Here is a 27,548-nt window from a genome sequence, read left to right as displayed (position 1 = left end):
AATTCATGACATATTTAATGTCTGCATGTCAATCTATATTTTGGGTGAAGTGAGCTTTAGTTGCATCCATCAGTCATTTCTGACGCTAAATGAGCACATTGTCAAGGGGTCTGCTTCCCTCTCATGCTGAATGGAGATTTTGTCAGAATGTTCCTGCAACTCGGGCTCCTACTGCCTAAAAGGTAGAGGGTCATATGTCCCTACAAGAATTACAGAGAAGAGAGAAAAAATTGTAGAATCCCACCAAGTCAGAATATGACATCTTCTTCATATGCCAGTTTTTTGCACTCACATTGAAACTCTGTTTAAAATGAATTGCTCACCTGTGTTTTAGGACACATCTCAAACGATTATGGGATGACAATGACCAGGTAATCTCTAGCTTCTCAATAAACAATAACAATAAGTAACAGAGGAAAGAAGAATAGGCACTTCTTTCCTTTCCCTCAAGCTTTTAAAGCCCCATTTACAGGTAGGTACTGATATTCATCAACTTGGAGCAATTTGAAATGTATTTCAACCAAATAGAGAGCTTGAAACATTCTCACAGTATCTGCTAGCAACACTGTAGTGCAGAATCTTAAGTTAGGTATAACCAGATACGCAAATAAAACAGACAATTTAAATCAGAAACATATTCTCATTTTCTAGAGCTCACACTATTGTAACTGTGAAAAAGGCATTATACCGAGGAGGCAACACCTCTTCCCACTGTTGAAAACAGCCCACTGCTTTCAGACCTCTTACCCATAGGCACCAAAGAGTTTGGCACTGGATTCAGTCTTTGATTATTACATCATTTTCTGTCACCATTTTGGGCGTGTCAGTGTCCTAGTCCCAAATTTCCATGACAGTCTCACCCCAACAATCTATGGTGTCCTCTGTTGCAGGCTCCCATTCTTAGGACATCCTCTGGACCTTGTAGAACTTCTTGAATGCTTAAACTCAAAAAGCACTCTTTCAGAACGCAGACTCTTGTTCTTTTCAAACTTGGATATGCTTAAGAATCTTTAGTTTGTTTTAAATGTAAATTCCCAGTCTTTACCCCCCACTGATGCTCTGAGATTTTGAATCTGTAACTGAACTATTCCTAGAAACATGTGTTTTAAACAGGTACAACAGGTGATTCTGTATGTTTTTGACAACATGCACAATACTTTGACAATCAGTGAGCAGATCCTTCCTCTTTGTCCTGTTCTTGACCCCTGCCATTTTACCACAAGGCTTGTCCATATGTCTATCATTTACAAGTAATGGAATATCCAGCTAAAAGTGGTTCAAAATACAATTTTACTTCTCATGTAAACAGAGCTCTGGAGTCAGGCTATTCTGGGTTGGCCTTTAAGAAATTGAGGGCTTTTTAACAAATGGGACCTAAGCGAACTTATAAACTTTTGCACAGCAAAGGAAACCATAAACAAAACAAAAGAACAACCCACAGAATGGGAGAAAATATTTGTAAACAATGCAGTGGATAAGGGCTTAATCTCCAAAATATACAAACAGCTCATACAGCTCAATATCAAAAAAACAAACAACCCAATCCAAAAATGGGCAGAAGACCTAAATAGACATTCCTCCGAAGAGGACACACATATGGCTACAGGCACATGAAAAGATGTTCAACATAGCTAATTATTAGAGAAATGCAAATCAAAACTACAATGAGCTATCTATCACCTCACACCAGTCAGAATGGTCATCATCAAAAAGTCTACAAATAATAAATGCTAGAAGCGGTGTGGAGAAAAGGGAACCTTCCTACACTGTTGGTGGGAATGTAACTTGGTGCAGCCACTATGGAAAACAGTATGGAGGGTCCTTAAAAAACTAAAAATAAGAGTTGCCATAGATTCCCACAATCCCACTCCTGGGCATATATCCAGAAAAGACAAAAACTCTCATTTGAAAAGATACATGCAACCCAACATTCATAGCGGCACTATTTACAGTAGCCAAGACATGGAAGCAACCTAAATGTCCATGGACAGATGAATGGATAAAGAAGATGTGACATATACATACAATGGAATGTTAGCCATAAAAAAAATGAAAAAATGCCATTTGCAGCAATATGGATGGACCTAGAGATTACCATACTAGTGAAGTAAGTCAGACAGAGAAAGACAAATATGATATCACTTATGTGTGGAATCTAAAAAAAAATACAAACAAACTTATTTACAAAACAGAAACAGACTCACAGACATAGAAAATAAACTTATGGTTACCAAAGAGGAAAGGGGGTGGGGAGGGGTAAATTAGGAGTATGTGATTAACAGATGTACACTACTATATATAAAATAGATAAATAACAAAGATTTACTGTATAGTACAGGGAACTATATTCAATATCTTGTAATAACTTATCATGGAAAAGAATCTGAAAAGGCTTACTTTGTTGTACACCTGAAACTAACACAATATTATAAATTGTTTTTTTAAATTGAAACTATATTTCAATTTTAAAAAACAACAAAAAAGAAATCAGGGGCTTTTCAACTTTCTATTTTGCTATCCCCAGTTATCAACAAGGACCCCACTGGTGTCTCCCAGATGGCTGCATGGTCCCTAATCATATATCATCTCCCCAAAATGTCCAAAAGCAAGTACAGAAGTGGCAAGGGCAGCTTCTATCTGTGCACTTCTATTTCTATCAGGGAAGACCATGTTTTCCAAAATTCCACCCAACAGATTTTCCTCTCAGGTCCCATTGACTAGAATCGGGCAATATGCCTGTGCTCTAGCTTCCAGGGAGCCTCAGAACAGTGTCTTCAGCCTGGAAGAAGTTGTGGATGACTATTGGTTAGGCAACTAACAATGTCACATCTTCCTTTTCTTCCAGGCTGTATCATTTTTGCCTACCAAGACACACACCCCCAACTTATTGACTTAAAGCAATGATTATTTTTTCTTGTGATTCTGTGAGTTGGCTGAGCTCAGCTGGGTAGGTCTTCTCCTCCATGGAGTATCAACTGGATGCACCTGCATTTAGCTGGAAGCTCAGCTGGGGCTGAAACACCCAAGATGGCTTCAGTCACCTGTCTGACATCTCAACTGAGATGGCTGGAATGGCTGGAGCCTAGCCGGGTCTATCTCTTTACATTTGGCTTCTCATTATTTGGTTGTGTTGCCTGAGCTTTTTAAAATGGGGGTGAATCCCACAAAAGCAAAAGCGGAAGCGTCCAGGTCTTTTAAAGCCTAGACCTGGAACTGACATAGCATCACTTTTGCCACTTGCTATCAGTCAAAGCCAGTCACAAAGAGAAAGGGAAATAGAGTACGCCGCTTGGTGGGAGGAGCAGCAGTCACATTGAAAAGGGTACATATATGGGGGCAGAAGTCACCTGAGCTGATAGTCCAACATAGTCCTCCCTCTGGCCACAATGGTTAACATCCCTCCCGTATATAAAATACACTCACTCCCTTTCAAGACTGCTCAAAATCTCACCTTATTACAAAATCAAAGTCCAGAATCTCATATATGAGGTTCTTTGGGTGTGCTTCTCTTATTCTAGGAAACTGTGAACTAAGAATATGTTATCTTCCCACACACATCAACATACAATGATGAGACAGGCAGAGGATAACCACAATAGATGCTCAAAAAGTGGGGGGGGGGGGACCAGAAAACACATCACAGTCACTGGTCCATAGCAATTCTGAAATCCAAGCAGATATGTGTTACTAGTTCCCCATACTCTGAGAAAGAGAATGTTCCTTATCTTTCATCCAGTTCTGCTCCTTAGGAGTGGTCCCCTAATTAATTGTTCTCAGCAGCTCTTAGCTCCAGCCTCCGGGCTTTTGGTTCTGCCCTCCATACCATCTTTCTTTTCAGTAAGAAATGGTCTGTGATGGCACCTGAGTAGTTTTTCAGCCTTTTTCTATCCATAAAAATGTGGAGGTCCAGAGGCTTATTTTAATTTGGACTGTTTCTGTCTCTTTTAGTCTAAGTGGATATAACTCCTTTAGTTATACTTTGACACAAAGTATTTCTTTTACACAAAGAAGACTTTGTGAACTTTATGTATTGATAGTTCATATATATATATATATATATATATATATGTATATATATATGTAAAATCATATTAGGTCATATCATACGGAAGCCATTCCCACAAATCTCTTCAAGATTGGCCCCTCTGTATTTTGGATTCCAAGTCAGGGTATTAGGGTATAATGTTCCTAATGTTCTTAGAAGTACTTTTGTCCAGGTAAATTGTGTCTTCTAACTACATCCTTGATTAGGGCTTGACCTAAGAGCGTGTTTAACTGGAAGCAGCCTACATTTCATCTTTGCTTTGAGGCCATTTTTTGCTTTGGAATTGTTGTGTCTTTTTTTTTTGCCAGAGTATCTGTCTTGGGCCATCTTTAGTTCCTCTAAATTATGCTGGCTTATTACTCCTTTGTAAAACCCTAAAAGAAGCCAATCATCACTTACGATATTCTGCCAAAAATCTCCTTAGCCAGATTCACAAATTCATTTGGTGCTTTCTATCTAACAAGCCATTGCAAGATTGTTGGGGCCATCTTTGTGCATCTACCAGGTGGATTCACTCTTTGCTTCCCAGGCCCCATGGTGCACCACTTCAACTTCTCTCTTAACAGCACACCCACTTCGTTTATCCAAATGCCATAAAATCCTGCAACTATCTTCTGTTTCCACTCTGAAGTGTGGGCTGTTGAGAGATTTCCACTGAAGCATGTGGGTTAAGGGCTACTACAAACTACTGCAGTATTACAGTCTCCAAACTTTGCTTGGCTCTGAGTCCTGCTATGCTACTATTGATTAGTCTTGATGGAGCGTATTCTCCTTATTCCTGGAGAGGCTATTTTAAACCTTCAGTTTTCTCATTCAACTCCCTCTCACTTAGCGTGTCATCATGCCTCCATCTTCACATGAAAGAACCTGGTGAGAATAAATTCCCACTACTTTCTAATCCTTACTCCTGAAATTCTCTTTCTCTACCCTGACTCCTATCACTAGAAAGAAGTATCTCTCCTGTCCCAAGGAACTGCCTGTGTTCCAGATCTTCTACCCTCCACTCTGCCCAACAACTTCCTCTATCAAACATACCCATATCTCACATCTTATTGAATTTCATCTTCACTATATACACAGTTTTCTCCATCTTTCTGTATAAAAAAGACCAAGCAACAACAAAATCACAGTCTCTTTTGTATCAGGCGATTCTCCTTATGTGACAGAAAACCCAACTCAAACTGGCTTAAAAAAATGAAACCTAATTAGCGAGGTGGGGTAGCTTATGAAGAGAATAATACAAATAACACAGCGCAAGAACCAGTTCCTCTCCCCTTCCTCACTCTGCCTTCTGTAGTGTATCACTCTCTGCTTGACATGTATCCTTCTACTCCACTCTCCTCTTTCTTCCCAAGAGCCACATGGCTGCCACATTCCAGACCTCTAATCCACGTACCACATTTGTCAGAAGAGGAGCCCATATCTCTGTTGCTACTTCCCACATAAACCAGGGAAGCCTCTCTTTTCCAGTCACAGTAAACTCTTCTTGCATGTCATTTTTTCTTAATAAGGTAACATCTTTATCAGTCAGCAGAGACAGAGTTCTGATGTGGTTTGAAAAAACTCGGTGACTTAAAACAATAAAAGTTTATTTCTTACTGATGCCCGCGTGAGTAACGGTGAGCAGGAAACTAAAACCAGAATAAGCACAAGAGACATGAGTACCAACTGTTCAAAAACAAGAAGAAAAAAAGTTAAAAACAAGATAGTGTCCCAAATCTACGTAAACTAAAACTTCTGATTAATTAAATACCTTCAGAAGAAACAATCACTAACTGGTATTTTGAGCAGTCAAAACAGTCAAATAATGAGATGTATAGCCCTATATAACTAAGGTTGGCATCTTAGCCCCTGGGTTTTAGGTTCACAGAAAGAGTCCTGGCTCAAGGCCCTATATAACCTAGAAGAGACAGAGCTTTTAGAAGTCATGGTACTTACATTCACTTGGATCACAATCATTTTTTTAATTATGTAATTTTACACATCATAAAATTGTGTGTTGAATGCGTGTTTGTGAAACCAAGGAAAATGCTATGTTTGTTTTTTCAGAGGTCTATTTATTAGTATACATATTGCGCCACATAGGGAATAAATATGGCATATTCACATGAAGAATTAATAACAGTCTATAGCCTACGCTTTTTGTGAATTCTATAATCAGGCTTTTAAACAAAATCACCCTTAGTTTATTGGCTGTGTCTATTCACACTTCACTAAATCTGGATGTCAGTTTAAGTTAATTCACAAGAATAAAAACCAATAAAATTTTACATAATTCAGATGCCTATTAAATAGCTATAATTTGTCAGCTTGTTTAAATATCAAACCTGGTACTAACTAAAATATGCTGGTAGTTATATACAACATTATGTCACTAAAACTTCATGGTAATATTTTTATAAGATTTTAAACGAACACTCTTATATTTACATGTATTTAACATATCTATTCATTGTCTACTTATGTATTAGTTTCTGAGGACCGCCATAACAAATCACAAACAGGGTGGCTTAAAACAACAGAAATGTATTGTTCACAGTTCTGGAGACCAGAAGTCCAAAATCAAGGTGTCTGCAGAGTTGGTTCCCTCTTGGGGTCTCAGAGGGAAAATCTGTTCCATGCCTTTTTCATAGATTCTGGTGGTTGCTGGCAATTTTACAGTCCCTTGGCATATAGACCTGTCACTCTAATCTCTGCCCACATCTTTATTCTCCCCTTGTGTTGTCTGCATGTGTGCATGTTCTGTCCTCTCCTTATAAGGACAACTCTAATCCCATATGACCTCATCTTAATTTACATCTTACATCTTAAGATATATTATTTGGACACTATTCCAGGTAGGATCACATTCTGAGGTTCTGACTGGACATGAATTTTGGGGAGTGGGGGGAAGGCACTATTGAACTCAGTACAGCATATATATTTTTTTTCCTTGAAAATATATTTTAAGTAAGATAAATGCGTTGTTAGTTAATTAAACAAAAATGAAATTTTGGGAAGCAAAATATCTCTTAACATTTGTTATATGCTAATCAGAGTCAAGGAAACATTAAAATAGAGTTTCTTTATCCAAAAATCATATGTTGGGATTTAAAAATATCTAAATAAGTAGCCTTGCCCTGTGTTAACTAAGAAATCCTTTCAGAAAAAAAAAATTTAATAAATATCCCTACTTAGATTCTAGTTATAACTTACATGCAGTTTTTACTACTGTTTATTGTGTACTTAATCATTGGCTGAAATAAAGATTATTCAGTTATCTAGCAATGACAAGTGAGATTATCGCAAGTCTCCTTTTTAGAATTCTACTACTTTTTCTGCTCAATTCTTGGATAGGAACAATTCATGGACACACACTTGCAACCTACCGCAGATTATAAATTTATAATTCCCTGCTATGAGTAGACAAGCACTGAAATCATTAGTGGCACTGGGGGTAATGAATTAACAGTTCTCTTAATCATGGTCATATCCTTTCATGGATGTCATAACTGACATCATCCAGAGAGAACACTAAAGAAATCTTACTGATGTGCTAAGTTTATACAATGAACATTTTGAAGTAGATATTATAGTTAGGTAATTCAGCAACATTTATCTCAACCAATAACAAATTCTGTATATAAATATGATAACTTTAAAGAACACTAGTTATTCTTCAGTTTTCAGTGATTTTATACTAAATCACCTTCCAAGAATATTGATTCTTCCAATGTTTCTATTCCCTAAACAGCTCTCCTAATAATTCACGTGTAGGGCCAAAGTGAATACCTGATGTCACTAAAAATAGTAACTCTATGTTCTTCTTTATTTGTGCTGTATTGACAAGGAAGATCATATTCCCCGTAAACTTATCACATTTCTATTCTATTTGATGTGTTGGAGGAAGATGAATTTAACAACTGTTGTGACTATCAAGTACTCTCTTTCACATTGTGGATTTCTATTTCATTGCCATCATCTAGCTATATGTAGCCTATTTTTACCTTTTAATTTGTCAAATGCTACTCAAATTCTCAAACTTATTGCTGGAGTACATAGTCATGATGGATTAGATTCTGATCTGCTGTAATCTCAACTCCTCAAGGATGATAAGGAAGTTTGGTACAATTTTACATAACACAAACAACAAAACCAGAACTCTTGCTGAAAGAATGATGAACAGAAAGGGAAAAGGTAGCATGCTCTGAGTTCTTAATGAGTGTACAAAAAAATGGCATGGTCTGGAAAGAGCCTATAACATTTTAGTTCTTCTCTTATTCAAATTCCAAATTATATCTAACCAATTGATATCAATAAAAAGAAAAGATGACTGGTAACACATGATTACTGATGCTCAGGGGTGCGGGGAGGGGAGTTTGGTACCATGGTGTCACAGGAAATTAATTTCGATTGTTGTCTTTTTAGAATTAATGCTTATAACGTTCACTGGGCTGAGAATCATTTGTGGCCCTCTCCATTCTCCATACTTGACTTGTAGCATAGTGGTTAAGGAACAGGCTTTGGTATCAGATTAGTATGATTTGATTCCTTTAGAATATCCATACTTATTGAGGACCTGTAGGTCTTCTAAGCACCAGAGAAACAGCAACAAACAAAATAGATAAGGTTCCTGTTCTTGTGAAGCCCACATTCTACTGAGGGAGGTAGATAATTTAAAAATAAACAAAACAAATAAATAAGCAAGATAACGTCAGATAGATAAATGCTCTGAAAAACAGGAGGGAACGTATAATAATGATTCTGGTGAGGTTTAAGGTGGTTGCTACTTTAGATCCGAATCAGGAAAATCTTGAGGAACGTTGCTTTTGAATTAGAACCTGAATGAAGAAAGGAAACCAGTAATGAAGTATCTAGGTATCCCAGCTTCCTGAAGTTTCTCCATCTGTAAAATAAGGCACAGGGCTGCTCTGATGATAGAATGTGGGAATGAATGAAAAAAACTTAGCAATAACCTAGTAAGTGTGTGAAGCCTTCCTTGTGGCTGGCTGTCCTTATGACATCAAAGCATAGAGCAGGGTTTGTTTTAACCTTGTTAACAGCAAAGTAAGTTACCAAGTTACCTCAAGTATGTGAGGTTAAACTTATTCTCTCATCTCTAGATGTCATTTCACAATCCATCCCTCTGGATTAGTCCATACCTGGGGATCCATAAATATGGTTACTCTCACTATCCATCTACCTCTAAGTTAGCTGGGCAAATAGCACAATAATGTTTAGATGGCCAAATCCACATTTAATGCATCTTAAGATTTAGTCCAGGATTAACATAATACTCTGCATTTTAAGATATTTTAAGGTTAGCAATTTAAACAGAAGTCCCCAGAGGCTGTGGCCTTGTCTTGTTGATGCCACTAGTTTGGTTACACAGCTAATTCCATCAGAGCCATTGAACCAAGTGTTAGTGTGTGTGAAGAGAGTCCATGAGTCAATTGCCAGCACAGAATTCTTCCTGACATAGGAAGGCAGATGATCTCAACTTTTGAGTGTATACAGTGCAGATTTCTGGTTGAATAGTTCTTGACAATAGTGTCCTCTGTAACATAATGCCTGGCCAGGAGCCAGTGATTATGCCACCATACAAATCACCGTGCATCTGACGCCAGAACGCCTCTGTGCGTGGTAACAACAAGAGTTCTCAGTCCTGGTGTTCCACAAGATGTTGCATTGGCTCTTTTATTCTTTATCAGACCCTGGAATTAAAGATTTTATTTAGATGGTTTTCAGGAAATAAGTGATGGCAGTGGAAAAGGAAAAGAGGAGATTTTAGTGTAGTTTAAGAAATAGCTCCGCTATTATGCAATTCCCATTAGGATGAAATCAGCCTATGTTTTGAAACCTAGTTTTATTAATTGTTTAATAGATATTTTCACTTTAAATCTCTTGTTTAATTATAGAACAAAAACAGCTTGGTTCAAACTGTTAGCTAATGATCCAAGTATCATTTTAGTAATTGCTAGCTTCTTTCAGAAATGCATTAATTTTGTAAGAATTATAGACTTTCAAATGTGAAAACAGATTTTTTTAAGATCAATAAATTAGAACACATAATTCATTTCAAATGTTATTTTACTGTAACATATTATAAACCTAAAGTTAGTAGAACACTCAAGATATTATAATCCTCTAACTTAATTTACATTTAATTGTATTTTTTAGGATTAAAAGTAGGTAGATCATACTGTATTTGTCATTGATGATGTAAATGAAATTTAAGTTACGCAGTGTTCTATTCAAAAGGAATTATGCACCAGTTAAAATATTTAAATATTTCATCTCCAGCTATGAAATTGTCTACTGATTTTAAATACCAGGGTATTCTGGAGATAACTCATCAGAGCACTTTCACATTAAATAAGTAGATCTAAACATCTTATTTGATAGCAATAGCAATTATTCAAGATGAGGGAACACACAGAACCCTAAATATTACTCGTAAGTGCAATATGTAACACAAATATTTTTCCCAATGAAGCTATAGTTGCCGATGTTTCTTCTTTTTGGTGGTTTTTCACTTAGTAACACATATTCTTTTCTTATTAGCTAGATATAAGCATTGGCCAACTACGAAAACTCTAAGAGTCTCTTGGCTAGCAATTCCAAAAGAAAAGAAAAAGGTAATTGAAAAGGTTTCTTGTGGTTTGAAAATGTCTTCCAAATATTCATTAAACATTTAAGTGAGTAAATTTGTAGAATATGTTTCTGACATTGGCACTGGTTCTGTGGTATTTCTCTGATCAGATGGAAGCGCTGTGTGTTATGCAGAGTGCATTCAGTTCATTCATGCATAAACAATATCATTTTCATAAATTAAAACCTCCCCTGCAGAAGGAACATCTGTGCCTGCCTTTGAATAAAAGATGGTGGCATGTGAGTTACTCCTTGACTGACTGAAAGAATCTTTATGTTTAGAATGAAGTTATACATGCAAAATGGGGGGAAGAAAATCAAAACTAACTTGCAGTCTTCTTTCCTACCTTACGAAAAAAATCCACAGTTAGATTTCCCTGCTTGCTGTTTTAAAAGCTGAATTTCTTAAAATGTCATCCTCTCATTTCTTCTGTTCACTACAGCAACAGTTTTTAGTTTGCATGAAGATGTCTAATTTTAATTACAGGTGAAATTGAGCTGCTGAATAGATCACACCAGATCTGAATGTTCACTTCATGGTCTCCTAGGCTGGAAGGTTGTCAGTGTTCAGATATCATATCAGTATTATGTCTCTTAAAGAAAGAACAGTGAAAGCAATCTTGGATATAGGAAGCAACAGCTTGATTCCAAAATAACAACTCTGTTTCACTTGGAATGAGATTATTGCATTTTGGATAAAGTTGGGACTAACTTAAAAGTATTTCTGCCATGTGATGAAGGCTGATGGAAAACATGCTAAAATGATATATTTTAAATTGCACTCAAACATTTTTTTAATGTTGAAATATTCCTTGCTGCTACTGTCACAGCTTGACATAGCCCCATTGGCAATGTTATTAGTATGGCTAATCGTTCCTGTCCATTAGATTACTCACATTTTTCTGGAGCAGCTTGCTAAATGAGGTCAGCTTTCTGGAACCCCTAAATCACCAATGAGAAGGAGATTAAAGGAACAAGCTTGGGAAGGGAGGTAGTCATCCAATGTGGCATCCGAATCAGAGGGAGAACAATGGAGTTACTAATGACAGTAATCAGAGCACCACAGTAGAGCCAGGGCACAAGTGCCAAAATGTTATTCCCTAGAAATTGTTCCTGTCAGTCAATACATCAGAGGGAGAGAAATGCCAAACTTTTTTAGTGGCCTTACCAATGGACAGAATCATCTCTAAGTTTTTCCAGTGAGTTCTGTTTATGAAACAACAGAATACTCCAAAGGGGGTGAGGAAACAATTACACCTTCCAGAAATATATCATAGTACAAATAGTATGTCTTGAGTACAAGTAGTTCATTACTATTTTTTCCTGAAAGAATTATTGAAATCACATTTATATTACAATGATAAAATGCCACTTCTTCGATTCTTTTAATTAAATCATTTCTCCCTGGCATATTCTAAAGGTATATCATTTTCTCTTTGGGATAGGACTGCTTTGCAATAGAGAACATTTCAGTTCAGGAAAAGGTACAGATAACAAAGCACCAAGAAAATGGTAAAAAAATTTTTAATATGTTTTAAAATATGTAGACAAACTAAGCTAGGTTATTTGTGTCTTGCTTGTTAATAATTAACTAAAACCGTCTTTTGAAAAAAATAGAAGAAAACACATAACATAATCATTTAAAGGAATGGAAACCAAAACCAAAACCAAACAAAAATACAACTGTTTGTCTCTCCACAACCCTTACTCCACCCAGCCTCATATTCCAAGTAATGAAATACCAGTGTGGTCCTTTCATTATCTACAAAGAGCTGGTGACTCCCTAAGCAAGATAAACAGACTAGACAGTTTGTGCTAAAGTAAACTTTTCTCTTTTATTTTATTCTACAAATAGAATTTAGTATTTTTTTTTAACTCAGCAAGTAAAGCAACTATCCTGCTTAGGAATTATTTATACTTTTTAAAAAACCACTTTAAGAAGAAATGCAACAATTGCTCTGATTTTCAATACTATTTTATTGCAACCGGATGAGTGTTTTCTAAATTGTGCATTACACCATAATATACAGGATTACAAACAAGATTACAGTACAGATCGATTCCAGTGGTACCAGTATCACATCTCAAACAGCACTTATTCTGGACTGCATTTTACATGCAATAGCTATTGTTCTAATTATGAATTAAATGGTTTGAATTTATTTAAGCTACTGTACTAATTGACTACAATAGATATAAAATCCCAACATCAACAACCTGATTAGATTTAGGCTCAGATTCATTACATGAATATATGACAAACCACCATTTGTGTGACTATGTATAAAATCATGCATTTATATTTTCTGGAAACATCGATAGCTTCAGATTCTCTGTAAAATCATGGAATGCGAAGGAGTAAAAGACTAAAAAGAAACAGTGCAAATTGTATGTGATAGTCAAGCAGCTTTTGATTTAAAGAAGGGTATGTTGGCATTTGTTTATAATATGTATATACAAGCTTGTGCAAGTAATGTATTGAATTGATATGTTTTGGTAGGGAATACATCTCTTGTTTTTATTCATCCTCTTAAGAATTATGGATCTGGTTATCATTTTAAGGAGAGGGAAAGACTTTAAAGTGAAATGAATTGCTCAAATTGTGCAATTTTTTTTAACAATTAGAGAAGAAAGAAGTGCTAAGGCAACACAATAACTTTCTAAGCACTTTTCTGCTGGTTTAAATTAGTTAAATTATTTTGTATAAATTAGATATAATTCTACTTTTCTGATATGTATAAAAATTGATGAAGCTGCATGGTTTTAAAATAGGAAATCCACATTATAAAAAGTCATTAAAAATTCTGTACAAAATCACAACAAAATAATTCAGCATGGGAAAGGTAACAAGTAGTAAAATGCTGGTTGAAAAATATATATTTATATATATTTTAATTGGCCCATTACTAGTTTAAAAATTGCATAGATCCTAATTATTGCTTGTGATTTTGTTATCCCGATCAGATAATTAATATGCTCTGAATACAGCTGCACCAAATTTGTGGTGCATTTTTTTTTTAACTTTACTGTATTTTTTTTAAAATAGAAGAGCTATAGAAAATAATACATAAAGTGAACAGGAACTTTGATCCCCTGTTTCTACCAAAGGCAGTAACGACAATAAATACATATATCACTTGAAGCTTGGAGTATTTGCACTTTGCAGCAGTAGTACCCAAAGGGCTGCCTTTTGTAAACACGACAGTCACTGTAAGCCAGTGGGGTTCGTTTCCCAGGGACGGTGAAACTGACGTGCCTCTAATCGTGAAAGATGGCATTGAGCTGGGCACTCATGACTCGCTCATGATGTGAATGGCTATCGAAGGACATAATATTGTCTATAGGGATCTCACAGCGAGGGGCAGCGGCGCCCGAGAAGATTGATCCGTGGCTTTGGGCCCCTGCCAGGGTCGCTGCAGGATAGTGCATGGTAAAGGCATAATTTTTCTCAAACTCGGCGGACGGTTCGTGTTTGAAAGAGAAGTTGCCATTGATGCTGAGCGGCGGGCTGAGGGGTCCGTCAAAGGAAGGGCTGGTGCAATCAGTCAGAGGGCTCTCAAAGAAGGGCTCGAGCGCGGCGCTGTAGGCATGCGGCGGCGGCTTGACGTGGAAGACATGGGAGCTGTCCATGGTGCCGTAGGGCGGGCTGGGCAGCCCCGGAGACTGGTAGGCGTAGGGGTGCACAGGGAAAGAAGCGCTGGCAGTCGGCAGGTGCGGAGGCATGTCCTGGTTCTGCTCAGGCAGGAAAGTCCGAGGATTGAGCTGCAGGCAGCCGGCAACCAGGTTGGTGGTGGGCTGGGATAAGCCCTTGCAGAGCGTCTGTACAAAGGAGACCAGGTCAGGGCTTTTGCCGGAACGCAGAATCTCCGACAGAGCCCAGATGTAGTTTTTGGCCAAGCGCAGTGTCTCGATTTTGGACAGCTTCTGTGTCTTGGAGTAGCAGGGCACTACCTTGCGCAGGTTGTCCAGCGCCGCGTTCAGCCCATGCATGCGGTTCCGCTCCCGGGCGTTAGCTTTCATGCGTCTCAGCTTAAAGCGCTCCAGGCGCGCCTTGGTCATCTTCTTCTTTTTGGGGCCGCGTCTCTTAGGCTTTTGATCATCGTCCTCCTCTTCCTCTTCTTCCTCCTCTTCCAGGTCCTCCTCTTCTTCCTCCTCCTCTCCTCCGTTCCTCAGCGAGTCCTCTTCCGCGTTCATGGCTTCGAGGTCGTCCTCCTTTTTGTCTGTCTCGTGCTCCTCGTCCTGAGAACTAAGACACTCGTCTGTCCAGCTCGGAGGACCCTGCGGCTGAGGCTCTCCCATCAGCCCACTCTCGCTGTACGATTTGGTCATGTTTAGCTTTCCTACATTCAACAGGGGAGAGGGGAAAACAGAAAAGGAGAAAAACGCTACATTCAAAAACTGCATATGCCCTCAGCTCCTATCCACTAACCCTGTGGAAATGCATGTGAAGAGAATTACCAGCTGATTACAAAATGGATGACCCTGAGGAAAAGTTAAATGCAGTTTTATAGTGGCCTGTGTGTGCCCTGCTGGTACGAAGGAGGCTGGACAAGGCTGGGAGGAGGGGAGACAGTATGTGTTATAAGTACACTTCCGGTGTATGTTTCCTTGTGATTAATTTAAGTGTGTTTATGGTGATTACCCGGTAGGATAATGTGTGTGAAAAGGAGTGTACATTTTGGCGACTTCATGTTTATTTGCATGAGTTCAAAGTCACTCACAACTCCACAAAAATGACGAGTTTGAAAATTGCAATCGTTTCCATCTCTGTTCTGGCCTCTGGGTACCCGGCGATTAAAGTTGAAGAGCCATTACGTAATTTACTAACGCTGGCAGTGATTTTTAAGAAGATTATACTGAGTGGGGATTGAAAAGCAAATGCATGGCGGAGGAAAAGTATTTTCCACCAAATTATTTCACCATCAACGAAACATGTGGTAACAAAAGTGGGCAGGGGTTTTCCATCCCACCCTTGCCTTTATTTTCTCGCCTCCCACCCCGCTGGCCCTCTGCTGAATTTCCACCTTGTATAAAAGCGCTTACTAGAAGGCCAGGGCTGGGGGCGCGGCGCAGAGCGCTCTTCCACGCGCCGGGGATCAGGTGCGGAAGGCTCCTCTCTAATAAACAGCCCATTGAAAGGGCCGCCCGCTCTTTATTGGGGCTTTTCAAAGTTCGCCTCAAACCTCCCTTTAAAAGATTGAGTAATTATAATGGTCAGCGATTGGCAATGGCGAAGTTGCCGCTTCTAATAAGGAAAATAAAAAGCCTTTAGTGAGACGACTGAATTTCTGGCACCTGCAGTGGTTGCTGGGGGCTTGGCCGACTCTGGAACAGTAACAGGTAGCAGAAGTGGGTCTCTCTCCCTTTCTCTACATTTTTTCCCCCTCTCACTTAAACTACCTCTCAACTCGGTTTATTTTCCAGGGTGTGTATATTCAAAGTATCAATGCCCCGTTCATTCACTGAAAAAATAAGTTGGCACTCCCAATGTGTATAAAATACACGTACACAAAATAAATCTTGGTAACGTGGGGGTTTTGCCCCCCTTACTGGAGGAAGTGAAATAGTTAAGTAGTTACTTGCTTTCAGAACTTTGAAATCACCACTAGCAAATAATCACAGAGTTAGTGGGCATTATATTTTTAAAAATCCAAAGACGCTCCTATACTTTCCCCCTTAAAAAAAAAAAAGTAAAACAATTTTTTTTTTTTAATTAGAAAGCCCGCAGTGGGTATTTGACCGATGCGAGGCAAACTGTATGCGTATTCGCCTGCAATTATGGAAAGGAATGCCTGTCTCAACACATACACGCGCTCACAAACGCACACGTACAGAATATGTGTCCATCTTCAATTGCTGCTTTTATTCCCAGCAAAAATGAAAGGATTGTAATTACCTGTAGTTGTTAGTAAGTCCTGAGCAGTGATGGTCTCATAACCCTGGGGCCTCCAGACGCCGTGCCTTCTGCGTGGGGCGAATTCCTCGTGTCCAGGCGGCGCGGGCGCTCAGGTTATATAGCCGAGTTGGTGATGCTGAGCGCGGGCGGGGCCGGGAGCAGAGCGGCGAGCAGGTTCCTGCGCTCCGCGTCTGCGCACGCGTCTGGGCTTTGCGCTCCCTTCCCTTCCGCCCTCCTCCGCCTCCCCCGCCCCCGCCCCCTCCCCCTCAGCCTTGCTCCTCTCCCACCCTCCTCCGACCCAGCTCCCCACTCCCCCACCCCTACCCCCGCCCCATCTCCTTCCTCCCCGGCATGCGCCATATGGTCCTCCCAGTCCAGCCAAGAGCCGGGAACCACGTGACCTGCCCATTTGTATGCCGCGGAGCGCTCCATTCCGGCCCCTTTGTGGCCAGAAGAAAGTGGCCCATCTGTCGCCAGTTAGAGACTCCGCGGACCTGTTTTTACCCGCAGGAGAGATTAACCCTTTCAGGCGGCAGAAGGGGAGAAGGGGCGCGGGGGGAAGGGGGAAAGGGGAAGGAGTTTGAGAGAAGGGAGCGGGAAAGCTAACACTGACTGGGTTTAGGTCAGACTTAGTGGCCGGCGCTGGCGCGGTAAGTAGGGCACAGGTGAAAGGGGCAGAAGCGGGAGACTTCTTTGGATTCCTCGCCCAGGCACTGGCTTCCCGGGCTCTCCCTGCCCTCTCTGCGGTGTCCATCTCTTGGTTTCTCCCCCTTGGTAGACACTTTGCTCATTGGCGCCAAAGGGTGGCTTCTCCCAATCTCCATCAGCCCCTTAAGCTAACATACACTATTTATGATACGTATAAAGACGGCTTCATCTGTAAACGCATGCGTGAAAGTAGTCCCTAACCTCTTTCACTGGATCCCCCACGCCCGGCCCCAACAGCGTAGAAAATTTCGTAGCTGTCATTCTACTTCACCGTTACGTGGAACCCGGCGCGTCATGACCCTCAGCTACCCATATCCCCTGGAGACTCCTCACTATGTCGGTACCCCTCTGGCCTGTGGTCCTTGTCCTCAGAGCGCGCTAGTCCTTGGCTTCTTTGGCCTCCGGAGCTCTCTTGCATGAAACCTAGAGGACCTCTCTGAAGCTCGGATTCTGCCTTTTAACCAAGGCCATTGGATCGATGTAAAGCGTGCCCTTACCCTGGTTCCCTAACACAGGCTGCCTTGCCCCCCTTAGTTCCCACTTTCAGACCTGTAAATAGAAACTTGGTTGAGACAAGACTTAAAGGGAGGGTGCAAAGGGCCTGTGCTAAAGGGGTCTTTTTCACTCCTCTTCCTAGAAAGGTCATTAGTACAACTCTGGGAAGGGCTGATGGCCACAACTTCTCCAGACCTCAAAGACTCTGATGTGACCTCCACCTTGCAGGTCAAGCAAAAACCACAGAGCTTCCTGACTAATTCTGAAGGAGCCATATTTGTGTTTAAATGGTGATCATTCACTCGTTCCCACCAAGGCATGTTTCAGAATGATACTTTTTAAAGTTGGCTCTATCGCTTCCCTGCCCCCTTTTCTCCACCAGATTCGCCTCTAATCCTCCATTAACTAACCCCTTATCCCATCCCAGACCCGTGTCCCCTTACAATGAAAGCGTTGGACTAGAATTGCTTATTTAAAGGCAATTGCTCTAAAAGCCCCTTGAGTTTGAAAACAGTGTCAGGGTTGAGCGGTGCATCTGGGAACCAGAGGGAGGATAAGGAACCGGAGGGGAAGAGAGTCCTAACGTGATAGCTGGTGTCTAGAAGGCTGCGATGCAGGCTTCCCGGTCCAGTGCAAATCTGAAAGAGGAATAAAGGGGTGTGAGACCCAACCCGTTGCCCAAAGTGTGGCATGAACCGTGCTGAGTTTCCAGGGCAGAACTGTACAGAGTTCTGGTTTTTGCGTTCACTCGTCGGTGTACAAACAGCACAGAAGAGGATCAAAGAATTCACCCAGGAGCCTAGTCTCAGTATTTACCCCTGTACAGTATATATCTTAAATGAAGGGTTAAAACTCGAGGGGCATCGGAGTAACAGCCTGCAGAGGCCGGTCCACAACTCGGAAGTCCCAGGACACGAGGCGGGTGGACCAAGTGCTGCCACTCTCCCGGCAGCTGCCCCTACGGCCTATAGCCCACCGTGCCCACGGGGACGTAGAACTTGTGCCCTGGCTCTCATTTCTCAGTCTTAGGGGAGCTTCAGAGGAGATGTTGGGGGCAGGGTGGAAGAGGGTTCCAGCTGCCCCGAAGGCCTGGGGGGGCCTAGGGGATTCTCCCCCACCCCCAGAAGCGCAAACTTCCCCAGTTCGCGACACCCTGTGGAACACAGGAGATTCCTGGTGGAGCCAGATGTTCCTGGGCGGGGAAGGAGAGGAAACTCGGGGGTTTCGCCAGCCGAGATTCTAATGCGCAGAGTGCGGGAATTACGACCCTCGTTCCCTCCTTCCCCTCCTGATGAATTCACCCGTATCCCTCTGCTTATCGTTGGCCCAGGCCTGGGGATCTGTACAAAGAAAAGACCACTCCGGGTTGTCCCAGAGACCTAGCGAGGTTCGGTGTCACCCTGGCTCTCAGTGAGCTTCCGGGCCCTCAGCGCTCAGGTGGGGACCCGCCTGTGCGCCGGCAATGTCGACCTCCTGCGCCATCGTGGCTGAGATTGCCCGCGGGCCTCCCGGGAGGCTGCAGCCCGGCAGTCAGACCTGGAAGGGAAAAGCCCAGGTTAGGCCTGGATTGAGATGCTTTTTGTTGCGAGGGGAAGGGGGCGAGGAATTGGGGCCAGAGGATGGTGGCAGCGGAAACGCCGGGAGTGGACGGACTGCCCGCACGGCGGGGCTCAGCACCGCGGATGGTCGCCACGGCACCACCCGGCCGCCTTATTTTCTTCTCCTTCTCTGCACTTTGTTTCGACGGTTGCACACTTTCCCCCTCCCGATTCCCTAAATTCTCTCCCTCTCCCTCTGTCCCCACCGCCCTTGAGCGGTACACCTTCTCCAGCTCCGGTCCCCACTGGGCGCCGCAGGCTGCTGCGCGGCACGCGAACCGCACGCGCGGGCAACAAAAGCCGCTTTCATGACTCACTGCCCTCGAGCAATGGCCCAAATCTGTCGCCCCCCGGGTCCCCGCTTCGAGCGCGCGGCGCAGGCCGGGCGGTCCCGGCCGTTACAGCGGCTGCCAGAGCGCCGGCGGGAAGGGGGGCGGCAGGAGGCTAGTGGCCCGGGGTGGGGAGAGGGGAGTGTGGCCTGGGGGGGGAGGGGGAAGAGGCGTGTGGCAGCGCCGGTGGAGGGGAGGGGACGGGGGGGATGGAGGCGTGAGGCCGGGACTTAGGGGGTGGGAAGCGTGTAGCTGGCGGGGGAGGGTGGGTGGTGCGACGCATTCACAGGGCTAAGATAAAGAGCTGGGGCCGGGCCGGCGTCAGCGGCGGTGACCTGTTTCTCGGGGAAACAGATGCTCGCTCTTGCAAAGGGAGGTCTGCGTTCAGTGAAAGAATTAAGTATGGCCAGGGCGGCCCCACCGACCTCGAGCGGCGCCCGCGTCCTCTCTCCACCCCTCCCAGGAGAGGGGTATCCCGGCCTGGGCATGATCGAGGGGCGGGAGGTGGTGGGGGGGCTGAGGGGCGAGCCAGCCCGTAGCGTGCTAGGTCCGCAGGAGGAGGAATGGGAGCTACGCGTTCCTCATAGGCCGGGTAGCTCAGAAGCCCGTGGGAGGCCGGAGGGGGAGGTTGCGGGTTCTGCCCAGACCGCGGGCTCAGCGCGGAGTTTGCGCCCACGCCTCCAGGGAGGCCACTGGGCGCTCGGATCCTGCCCAGAGGCTGGAGCTGCCCGGGCTCGACAGGCGGGCGGCGGGGGAGAGCCAGGAGCAAGAGACAAGCTATTAAAATGCCTCGCCGTCGCCCCGAGCGCAAAACCCGTCCTCCCCAAATCTCCTGGGCTTGCGGCATAATCTTAATTAAGATAATTGATTCATATTGCACCTGCGAGAACGGAAAAAAATTGATTCCAACCCCCAACCCCACAAATCGCTTAGAGCTATTGGATGGAGTACGACGCGGCTGTGATTTGGGGAGTGATTTAGCGCCGGGCTTCCCCAACTCGGCCTGCCTGGGCTCTTTTATTTATTATTTACGAGCTCCTAATCCCTCCGGGGCGTGGGTGGCTCCCCCCACGGCGCCTACAGACCTCGAGGGACTTCATCTCTGATTCCGGGTCAGAAGTGAAGGGCTTTCCTTAAACTATCCCATCCAACACTCGCATCAACAACGCAAAATCAACGCAGCTCCAAGCATTGGCAGGCGCGGGTCACTGACACGATTGTTCAAGGCCTCATAGCTTGGACATGAGCTATGTGTGTGACTGTGTGAGTGTGCTTAAGTGTACAAGTGTGTGTGAATCTGTGAGTATACACGTGTATGAAAGATTGTGTATGAATGTATGAGCTCTATGACGTGTGTGACTGTTAGTATGTGAATGTATAATTTGTGTCAGTGAGTGTGGATGTGTGTGTAATTTATGTGAGTGTAAGTGTGTGGGGTGTGAGTGTGCATGAGTGATGAGTATGTGTTTGTGGGAGTTCCTGCTCTCAGGTGAGGAGTGTAAACAGAGGGCTCACACCTGTTTCAGTTGGCTTGGGAAACAGCATGCGGTCTAAAGGGGACGGCAGTGCGCGTGGTAACTGACAAACGCCCGGTGTTTGCCAACATTTGCCTTAACAGAAATCAACAGGCCAACAAAAATCCCCGGTAGCTGTTGTTGCTGCTTGTGTGGAGAGCAGAGACACACCGACGGCACTTGAGCTTCTCCTGAACAATGGCTGCTGCAGTGGGTTGGGGGAGAAGATCGAGCAAGTTCCTAAAGGCGAGAAGCCTGGCAAGCCAGGTTTAGAGCCCCAGGCAGCTTGCAGGAGAAATGGCTTCCTCAAGGTATCAGCACCGTGGACAATTCCTACTGCCTTGGCCCTGGAATTTGCAGTATTAAGGTTCAGCAAAACGACTCCCCTTCCAGTGGCTTTCGCTTTTTCCTGTTTGCCTTCTTTCACAACACCACTGACTACCACATCCCGAACTTTTAATCAAAGAGCGCTGTTAATCTGCATTTAATTAGCCACCTTCTTTTCAGAATAGGTTTCCTGGAAAACTAGATATCCAGGTTTAGGGGTGGGGGAAAGCTTAAATTATAATTTGAGCTAGCGAGTCTGAAACAAAGAAATCGTATATTGAATAACTTTCAGAAAGATAGTCATTGTTCTAATATTTGTACTTATTTAGCACACAGCATCGAAACCAAAATGAACTCTTATTTGTTGTCCACAGAAAATAAAATACGTAAAAGTGATTTTGCTTTTGTTTTATTGAGCATACATTTTATTGGTAATAGAATTCTCTTTCCATCACCGTCATCCTATCAACTCTCCAGTTATTTCATATTATAAGCAATTTCTATTACATTAATGGGAAAATAAACCAACCAAAGTTAAATGGCATTATTTGCTCAGATTTGGTGAGCCACAGAATTATCTAAATCATACCAGATTTAGAATATTGCTTTACTACACGTGACATCCAAAATACTGGAAAAGTCCCACAGAGAAGAGCAAGTACCTTTGGTAATTTAAACATCTTAGAAATATACACTATACACCTCCCCCAATTATTGATGTAATTTTCAAATATTATCAGCAATAGGAATCCTTATTAAATATTATTCAGACTTTGCTGAAATGGAAAATATAATTATTTTTAATTCAAAAATTTACCCCTAGAGGCTCATCTTTTTAAAATAAAATGTTTTCTTTCCTCTTTAACTAATACATTTTCACATGAATTATATATTGATAATTTGACCTTTTCTGTCTTGAACTAATCAAAGGGGGAAAATTCCAAATGTAGATCTCAGAGTTTGGCCCTGGTGGGTCTTTCCGCTTGAGTAGGCACTGAGATTAAAGGAGTTGAACTTCCTCTTTCACTGCTCTCTCCTTGCACTAATTGCTTATGCAAAAAATGCAGATTTGTATTAATTAGTAACTCCACTGATTAGTTCTGTGGTATTTTCACATAATAAATCATGCTGCAGACATGAATTTTGGCACATCACCCAGTAGAGGCTCAGGCTGCAATACGGATTTCATATTAAAATAAAATCTCTAACTAAATCTACCTTTCTGATGCAGGTACCATGAGCAGCCACCTGCTGGGAGCACCTGCCATGGGAAATTACTTTCACTCAGTGACAAGCCATTTTGGGGCCCAAATAGGACAATCTGATTATGAGGTTAGGCTCTAATAATAAATAAACAAATAAACAGTTAAACACAAATGTGCCTAAGCTCTAGACGTTTTGCAGACAATGATGTTGAAACAGAGGATCTACTCATAATGGGACCAGATTTTAAAAACAACTTCCCAGGTTATGGATAAATACCTCAGTCTATTTTCCTCCTGTGAGGTGTTTGCTCCTTTGTGAGATGGCCTGATAGTCTGACACTCTTTCATCACTCACCCTCATTGACTCATCTTCTCCCTAGGCAGGCAAGCTAGTTCAGGAAGAAAAAGAGGGACCAGAAAAGCATCAGGGGGACAGGTATGAATGCCAAGAGCCTTCTCGAAGGGAACTGGCCACCCCTGAGATCCTAGCATATGGTAAGAAGCTGTGAGGTCAGACACCCACAGTTGCCTGATATGAGACAAATTCTCCACTCCCCATTGGTAACTGTATGAGCTTCTACACAACTTCTTTTCTGTTCCTTGAAAACTGTTTAATTTGATGAGGCAGATTACAGTCAATATTGCCAAGATTATAAATTAGACCCAGGTGTCTTCTGTGCTCCCCACCAACCCTTTACATTCCCTTGTTTTCTTGCCATTGGTGATACCTTTCCAAGTCCCCTCAGGTGTTCTTGGCACTTTTATGCTCTTTCCTGGTCCATGCCTACTGTGGAAAAATATCCATAAGTTCATGCTTCTTAAGAACTTAAAAGAGAGAGAAATGATGAATCTGATGCCCCTACCTGGAGGGCTTGCAAAGTCACAGGGCACAAAGAAAAAGGAATGAGTGCTTAATATTGGCATTCAGAGATGAATGAAGGCTAAGGGAGGTGTATTCTGGATGGAGGCTGGGGCAACATGCTCTGCTGCAGTTGTGCTATGCAGGTTGCAGCCTCTCTGCCTACCATCGTGACGGGTCCTGAGGCAGCAGCGTATGTGGCCCGGGGTGAGGAGGTTGCAGCCTCTAGGGAGACTGTCTCTCTAACCATCATTTATTGACCCTTTTGATGCTTTGTTGGTGAAAGAAAAGGTCTGCATTTTGTGATCTTTATTTATCTTAGATGTGAATAACTTTTTTTAAGGAACTAAAAAAAAAGTCAGGAGAGCAGATATAATTTAAAGCAGCCCTCTATTAAGTCAAATATACCTTTTTTCTCCTTTAAATTCACTCCTGAATCCCACTTCATATGGCTTGACATGGACAAGATTCATCATCTCTGATGGGAAAACAACCCTATACTTTTCACATTGGTCCACAATGCTGGGGTGTAGAGGCTATGTAGAGAGCCAGGGCCGGGCATAAGCAAAGGCTCTAAAGTTGTTTCTGTTTATTATTGGAGAGCTTGTCTCCTCATTCCCTTCCTTTCAGAAACTGCCTGCTTCATTGAGTAATAAATGTATTCATCAAATCTATATTGAGGGCTACTGTGTGCCAGGCACTGTGCTGCTGGTACCAGTCATACGGGGTAAATAGAAACAGACATTGGTCTCTGCTTTCTCAAAACTTTCTATCTAGTGAAAGAGAGAGACTTTAATAAGATTCACTCACAAGTGAGTATACACCCATCTGACTTGAGGTAAGTACAGGAAAGGAAAACAAACCCCACCAATCCGTAAAAGCTGAGGACAAAGGAACCTGGCAAAGACTGAGGTGGGAGGACTCCCAAGGAAGTGGAGTCCTAAGGTAATGAGAAGGGTGTTACCCAGTGAAGGGGGTTGACCTGGGTGAGAGTCTTCCAGGCAATGGGAAGAATATATGTAAAAGCTCTGAGCAAGAGAAGTGTGGAAAGTTTACGAACCTGAAAACATCCAGCGTAGCACTAAGAAGAAGGATAATGGTAAGAGGTGAGGTAACAAAAAGGAAGTCAGGATCCAGAACCTGCTTCCCATTGAGGAGCTTTCAGCTGTTGGGAGGAGTGCGAACAAGACATGAGTAAGATTTGTACTTTTAGAAGATTGTTTTAACCACAGTATAGGAATCTGATTGCAGAGTGGATGAGTTGGGTAAAGGAAGGCTGTTGCAGTTTTCCTAACAAGAGAAGATGGTGCTTGGATTAGGCTGGTTATAGAGGAGATGAACAAAGTTAGAGAACATAGTTCAAGATATTTAGAAAGACTGAAATTATAGCCTAGTTTCACACAAATTACCCAAAGGCCATCAAAAAGGCATGATTCTTTAAAACCTTGGATGAATGGTATTGATTTCCTCAGGAGTAACAGGAATTTAATTTAAATCAACAAGGACTTGTTAACCCATAAAATAACTACAATCTAAAAGTATTGTTGGGCTTCCCTGGTGGCGCAGTGGTTGAGAATCTGCCTGCCAACGCAGGGGACACGGGTTTGAGCCCTGGTCTGGGAAGATCCCACATGCCGCGGAGCAACTGGGCCTGTGAGCCACAACTACTGAGCCTGCGCGTCTGGAGCCTGTGCTCCGCAACAAGAGAGGCTGCGATAGTGAGAGGCCCGTGCACCACGATGAAGAGTGGCCCCCGCTTGCCGCAACTAGAGAAAGCCCTCGCACAGAGGCGAAGACCCAACACAGCCAAAAATAAATATAAAAATAAATAAATAAAAAACATAAACAGCAAATTTTTTAAAAAAATAAAAAATAAAAGTATTGTCTACTTTGCAAAGCAGGTACTAGAACAATAGCACACATTTATTGAGCACTTAAGACATTCCAGGTGCACTGAGTTAACACCTATGATAATTCTCATTTGACAGTTGAGGGAAATTAGGCTTATGCAGGTCAGGTAATATGCCCAATGTCATCTAGCTAATTAATGGCAGAACTGGAACCCAAACTCAGGTCTACTTGACTCCGAAGCTTGAGCCTTTATACTATGTTGTACAGGAAAATGATATGATCAAGATTTGTTTATAAATTATGTTTTATAAAATCACACTTTAATTTTGTTTTAAAGGAATTGTTTAAAAGCTCAATGTTTAGTAGTTCAATTACTCGAAAAATAACATTAATAAATACAACTGTAATATAAATTGCTGAGTCTTTCTGGAAATAAGAATGGGAGAATGGTAACCAATAATTTAGTAAGTTAAATCCATCCGAGTTTTGCAGTAGACTAATTTAATTGATGAGAAGCAATCAGGTTGGAGGAAATGATGCAGATAAATTATTCTACATCATAGAAATAACCTTTCTTATAAAAAGCTCACTATTCAAGAATTACACTAAAGTGTGTTCTTCTTGAATGGTTCAAATTGTTTTGGCTCTGGACATATGTAGTTCAAAATAAGCAATCCTTATTGAGCATGATCCTACATTAGCCTTTGATAAAGAATTGAAGATTTTTGTTTTCATTTGGAAAAACTGTCATATTTAATTATAACTCAGCACTTATTCCTTGGCATATTCATTGCCTAAACATTTATAAAGGAGTGTATTTTCACATGGAGATGGGGAGAGGGCAAAGTGAAAGGTTGGCATCTCTTATTAATATAATTAAATTATTGCTGGGGGAGGGATGGATTGGAAATTTGGGACTAGCAGATGCAAACTATTATATACAGAATGGATAAACAACAAAGTCCTTTTGTATAGCACAGGGAACTATATTCAATGTCCTGTAATAAACCATAATGGAAAAGAAAAAAAAATAAATTATTGCTGATCTTCTTAGCTTCTAAACATGGGGAGATTCCAACTGTCAACAATACATGCATTTAAATCTGGGTAATAAACAAGTAGATGCATCAATTGCATAATTTAAAAGCAAAAAAATAAAGTTTACTTTTCCTTCTCTGAAGAAAGTCATTGTCAGAGAGGAGACAACATGGCAGAGTAGAAGGATTTGAGCTCACCTCCTCTCACAAAAACACCAATCACAACTGACAGCTGAACAACTATTGACAAGAAAGACTGGAACCTGCCAAAAAAAGATATTCTACATCCAAAGACAAAAAAGAAGCCACAACAAGATGGTAGGGGGGGCGCTTTCACGATATAATAAAATCCCATACCCACTGGGTAGGCGACCCACAAACTGGAAAATAATTATATCACAGAGCTTCCCCCACAGGTGTGAGAGTTTGGAGTCCCACATCAGGCTCCCCAGCCTAGGGATCTGGCATTGGGAGGAGGAGCCCCCAGAGCCTTTGGCTTTGAAGGCCAGCGGGGCTTGAGTGCAGGAGCTCCACAGGACTGGAGGAAGGAGAGACTCCACTCTTGGAGGACATGCACAAGGTTTCACAATCTACCAGGGCAAAGCAATGACTCCATAGGAGCCTGGGCCAGACCCCCCTGTGGGTCTTGGAGGGTTTCCTGGGGAGGCAGGGGTTGGCTGTGGCTCACTGTGGGGCAAGGACACTGGTGGTGGAGGTCCAAGGGAATATCCATCAGTGTGAGCTCTCCCAGAGGTCACCATTTTGGCACTGAGACCTGACCCCACCTGACAGCCTGCAGGCTCAAGTGCTGGGACACCTCAGGCCAAACAACCAACAGAGTGGGAACACAGCCCCACCCATTAGCAGACAGGCTGCCTAAAGTCATCCTGAGTGCACAGATGCCTCTAAACACACCCCCTGACACGGCCCTACCCACCAGAAGGACAAGACCCATCTCCACGCACCAGTGGGCAGGCACCAGTCCCTCCCACCACAAAGCCTGCACAAGCCCCTGGACCAACCTCACCCACCAGGGGGCAGACACCAGAAGCAA

At 42.4% G+C, this 27,548-nt stretch overlaps 1 protein-coding gene and 1 long non-coding RNA gene across 2 annotated transcripts in view; one reads left to right on the top strand and one right to left on the bottom strand.

The window, feature by feature from the left end:
• LOC309631339 overlaps nucleotides 1-27,548 on the top strand; it is a 424,491-nt gene that overhangs the window by 267,777 nt on the left and 129,166 nt on the right. The window lies entirely within an intron of this gene.
• NEUROD1 (neuronal differentiation 1) lies at nucleotides 12,635-16,815 on the bottom strand. Its single transcript, XM_082397599.1, has 2 exons — nucleotides 16,572-16,815; nucleotides 12,635-15,015 (listed from the first exon to the last, which is right to left on the bottom strand). The coding sequence occupies exon 2, from the start codon at nucleotides 15,002-15,004 to the stop codon at nucleotides 13,934-13,936; it is 1,071 nt and encodes a 356-aa protein (XP_082253725.1). The 5' UTR covers nucleotides 15,005-15,015; nucleotides 16,572-16,815; the 3' UTR covers nucleotides 12,635-13,933.

This window comes from Balaenoptera borealis (genome assembly GCF_965194805.1).
Source record: "Balaenoptera borealis genome assembly, chromosome: 6".
Classification (NCBI taxonomy): Eukaryota; Metazoa; Chordata; class Mammalia; order Artiodactyla; family Balaenopteridae; genus Balaenoptera; species Balaenoptera borealis.
This window is presented reverse-complemented; position numbering and strand designations above follow the sequence as displayed.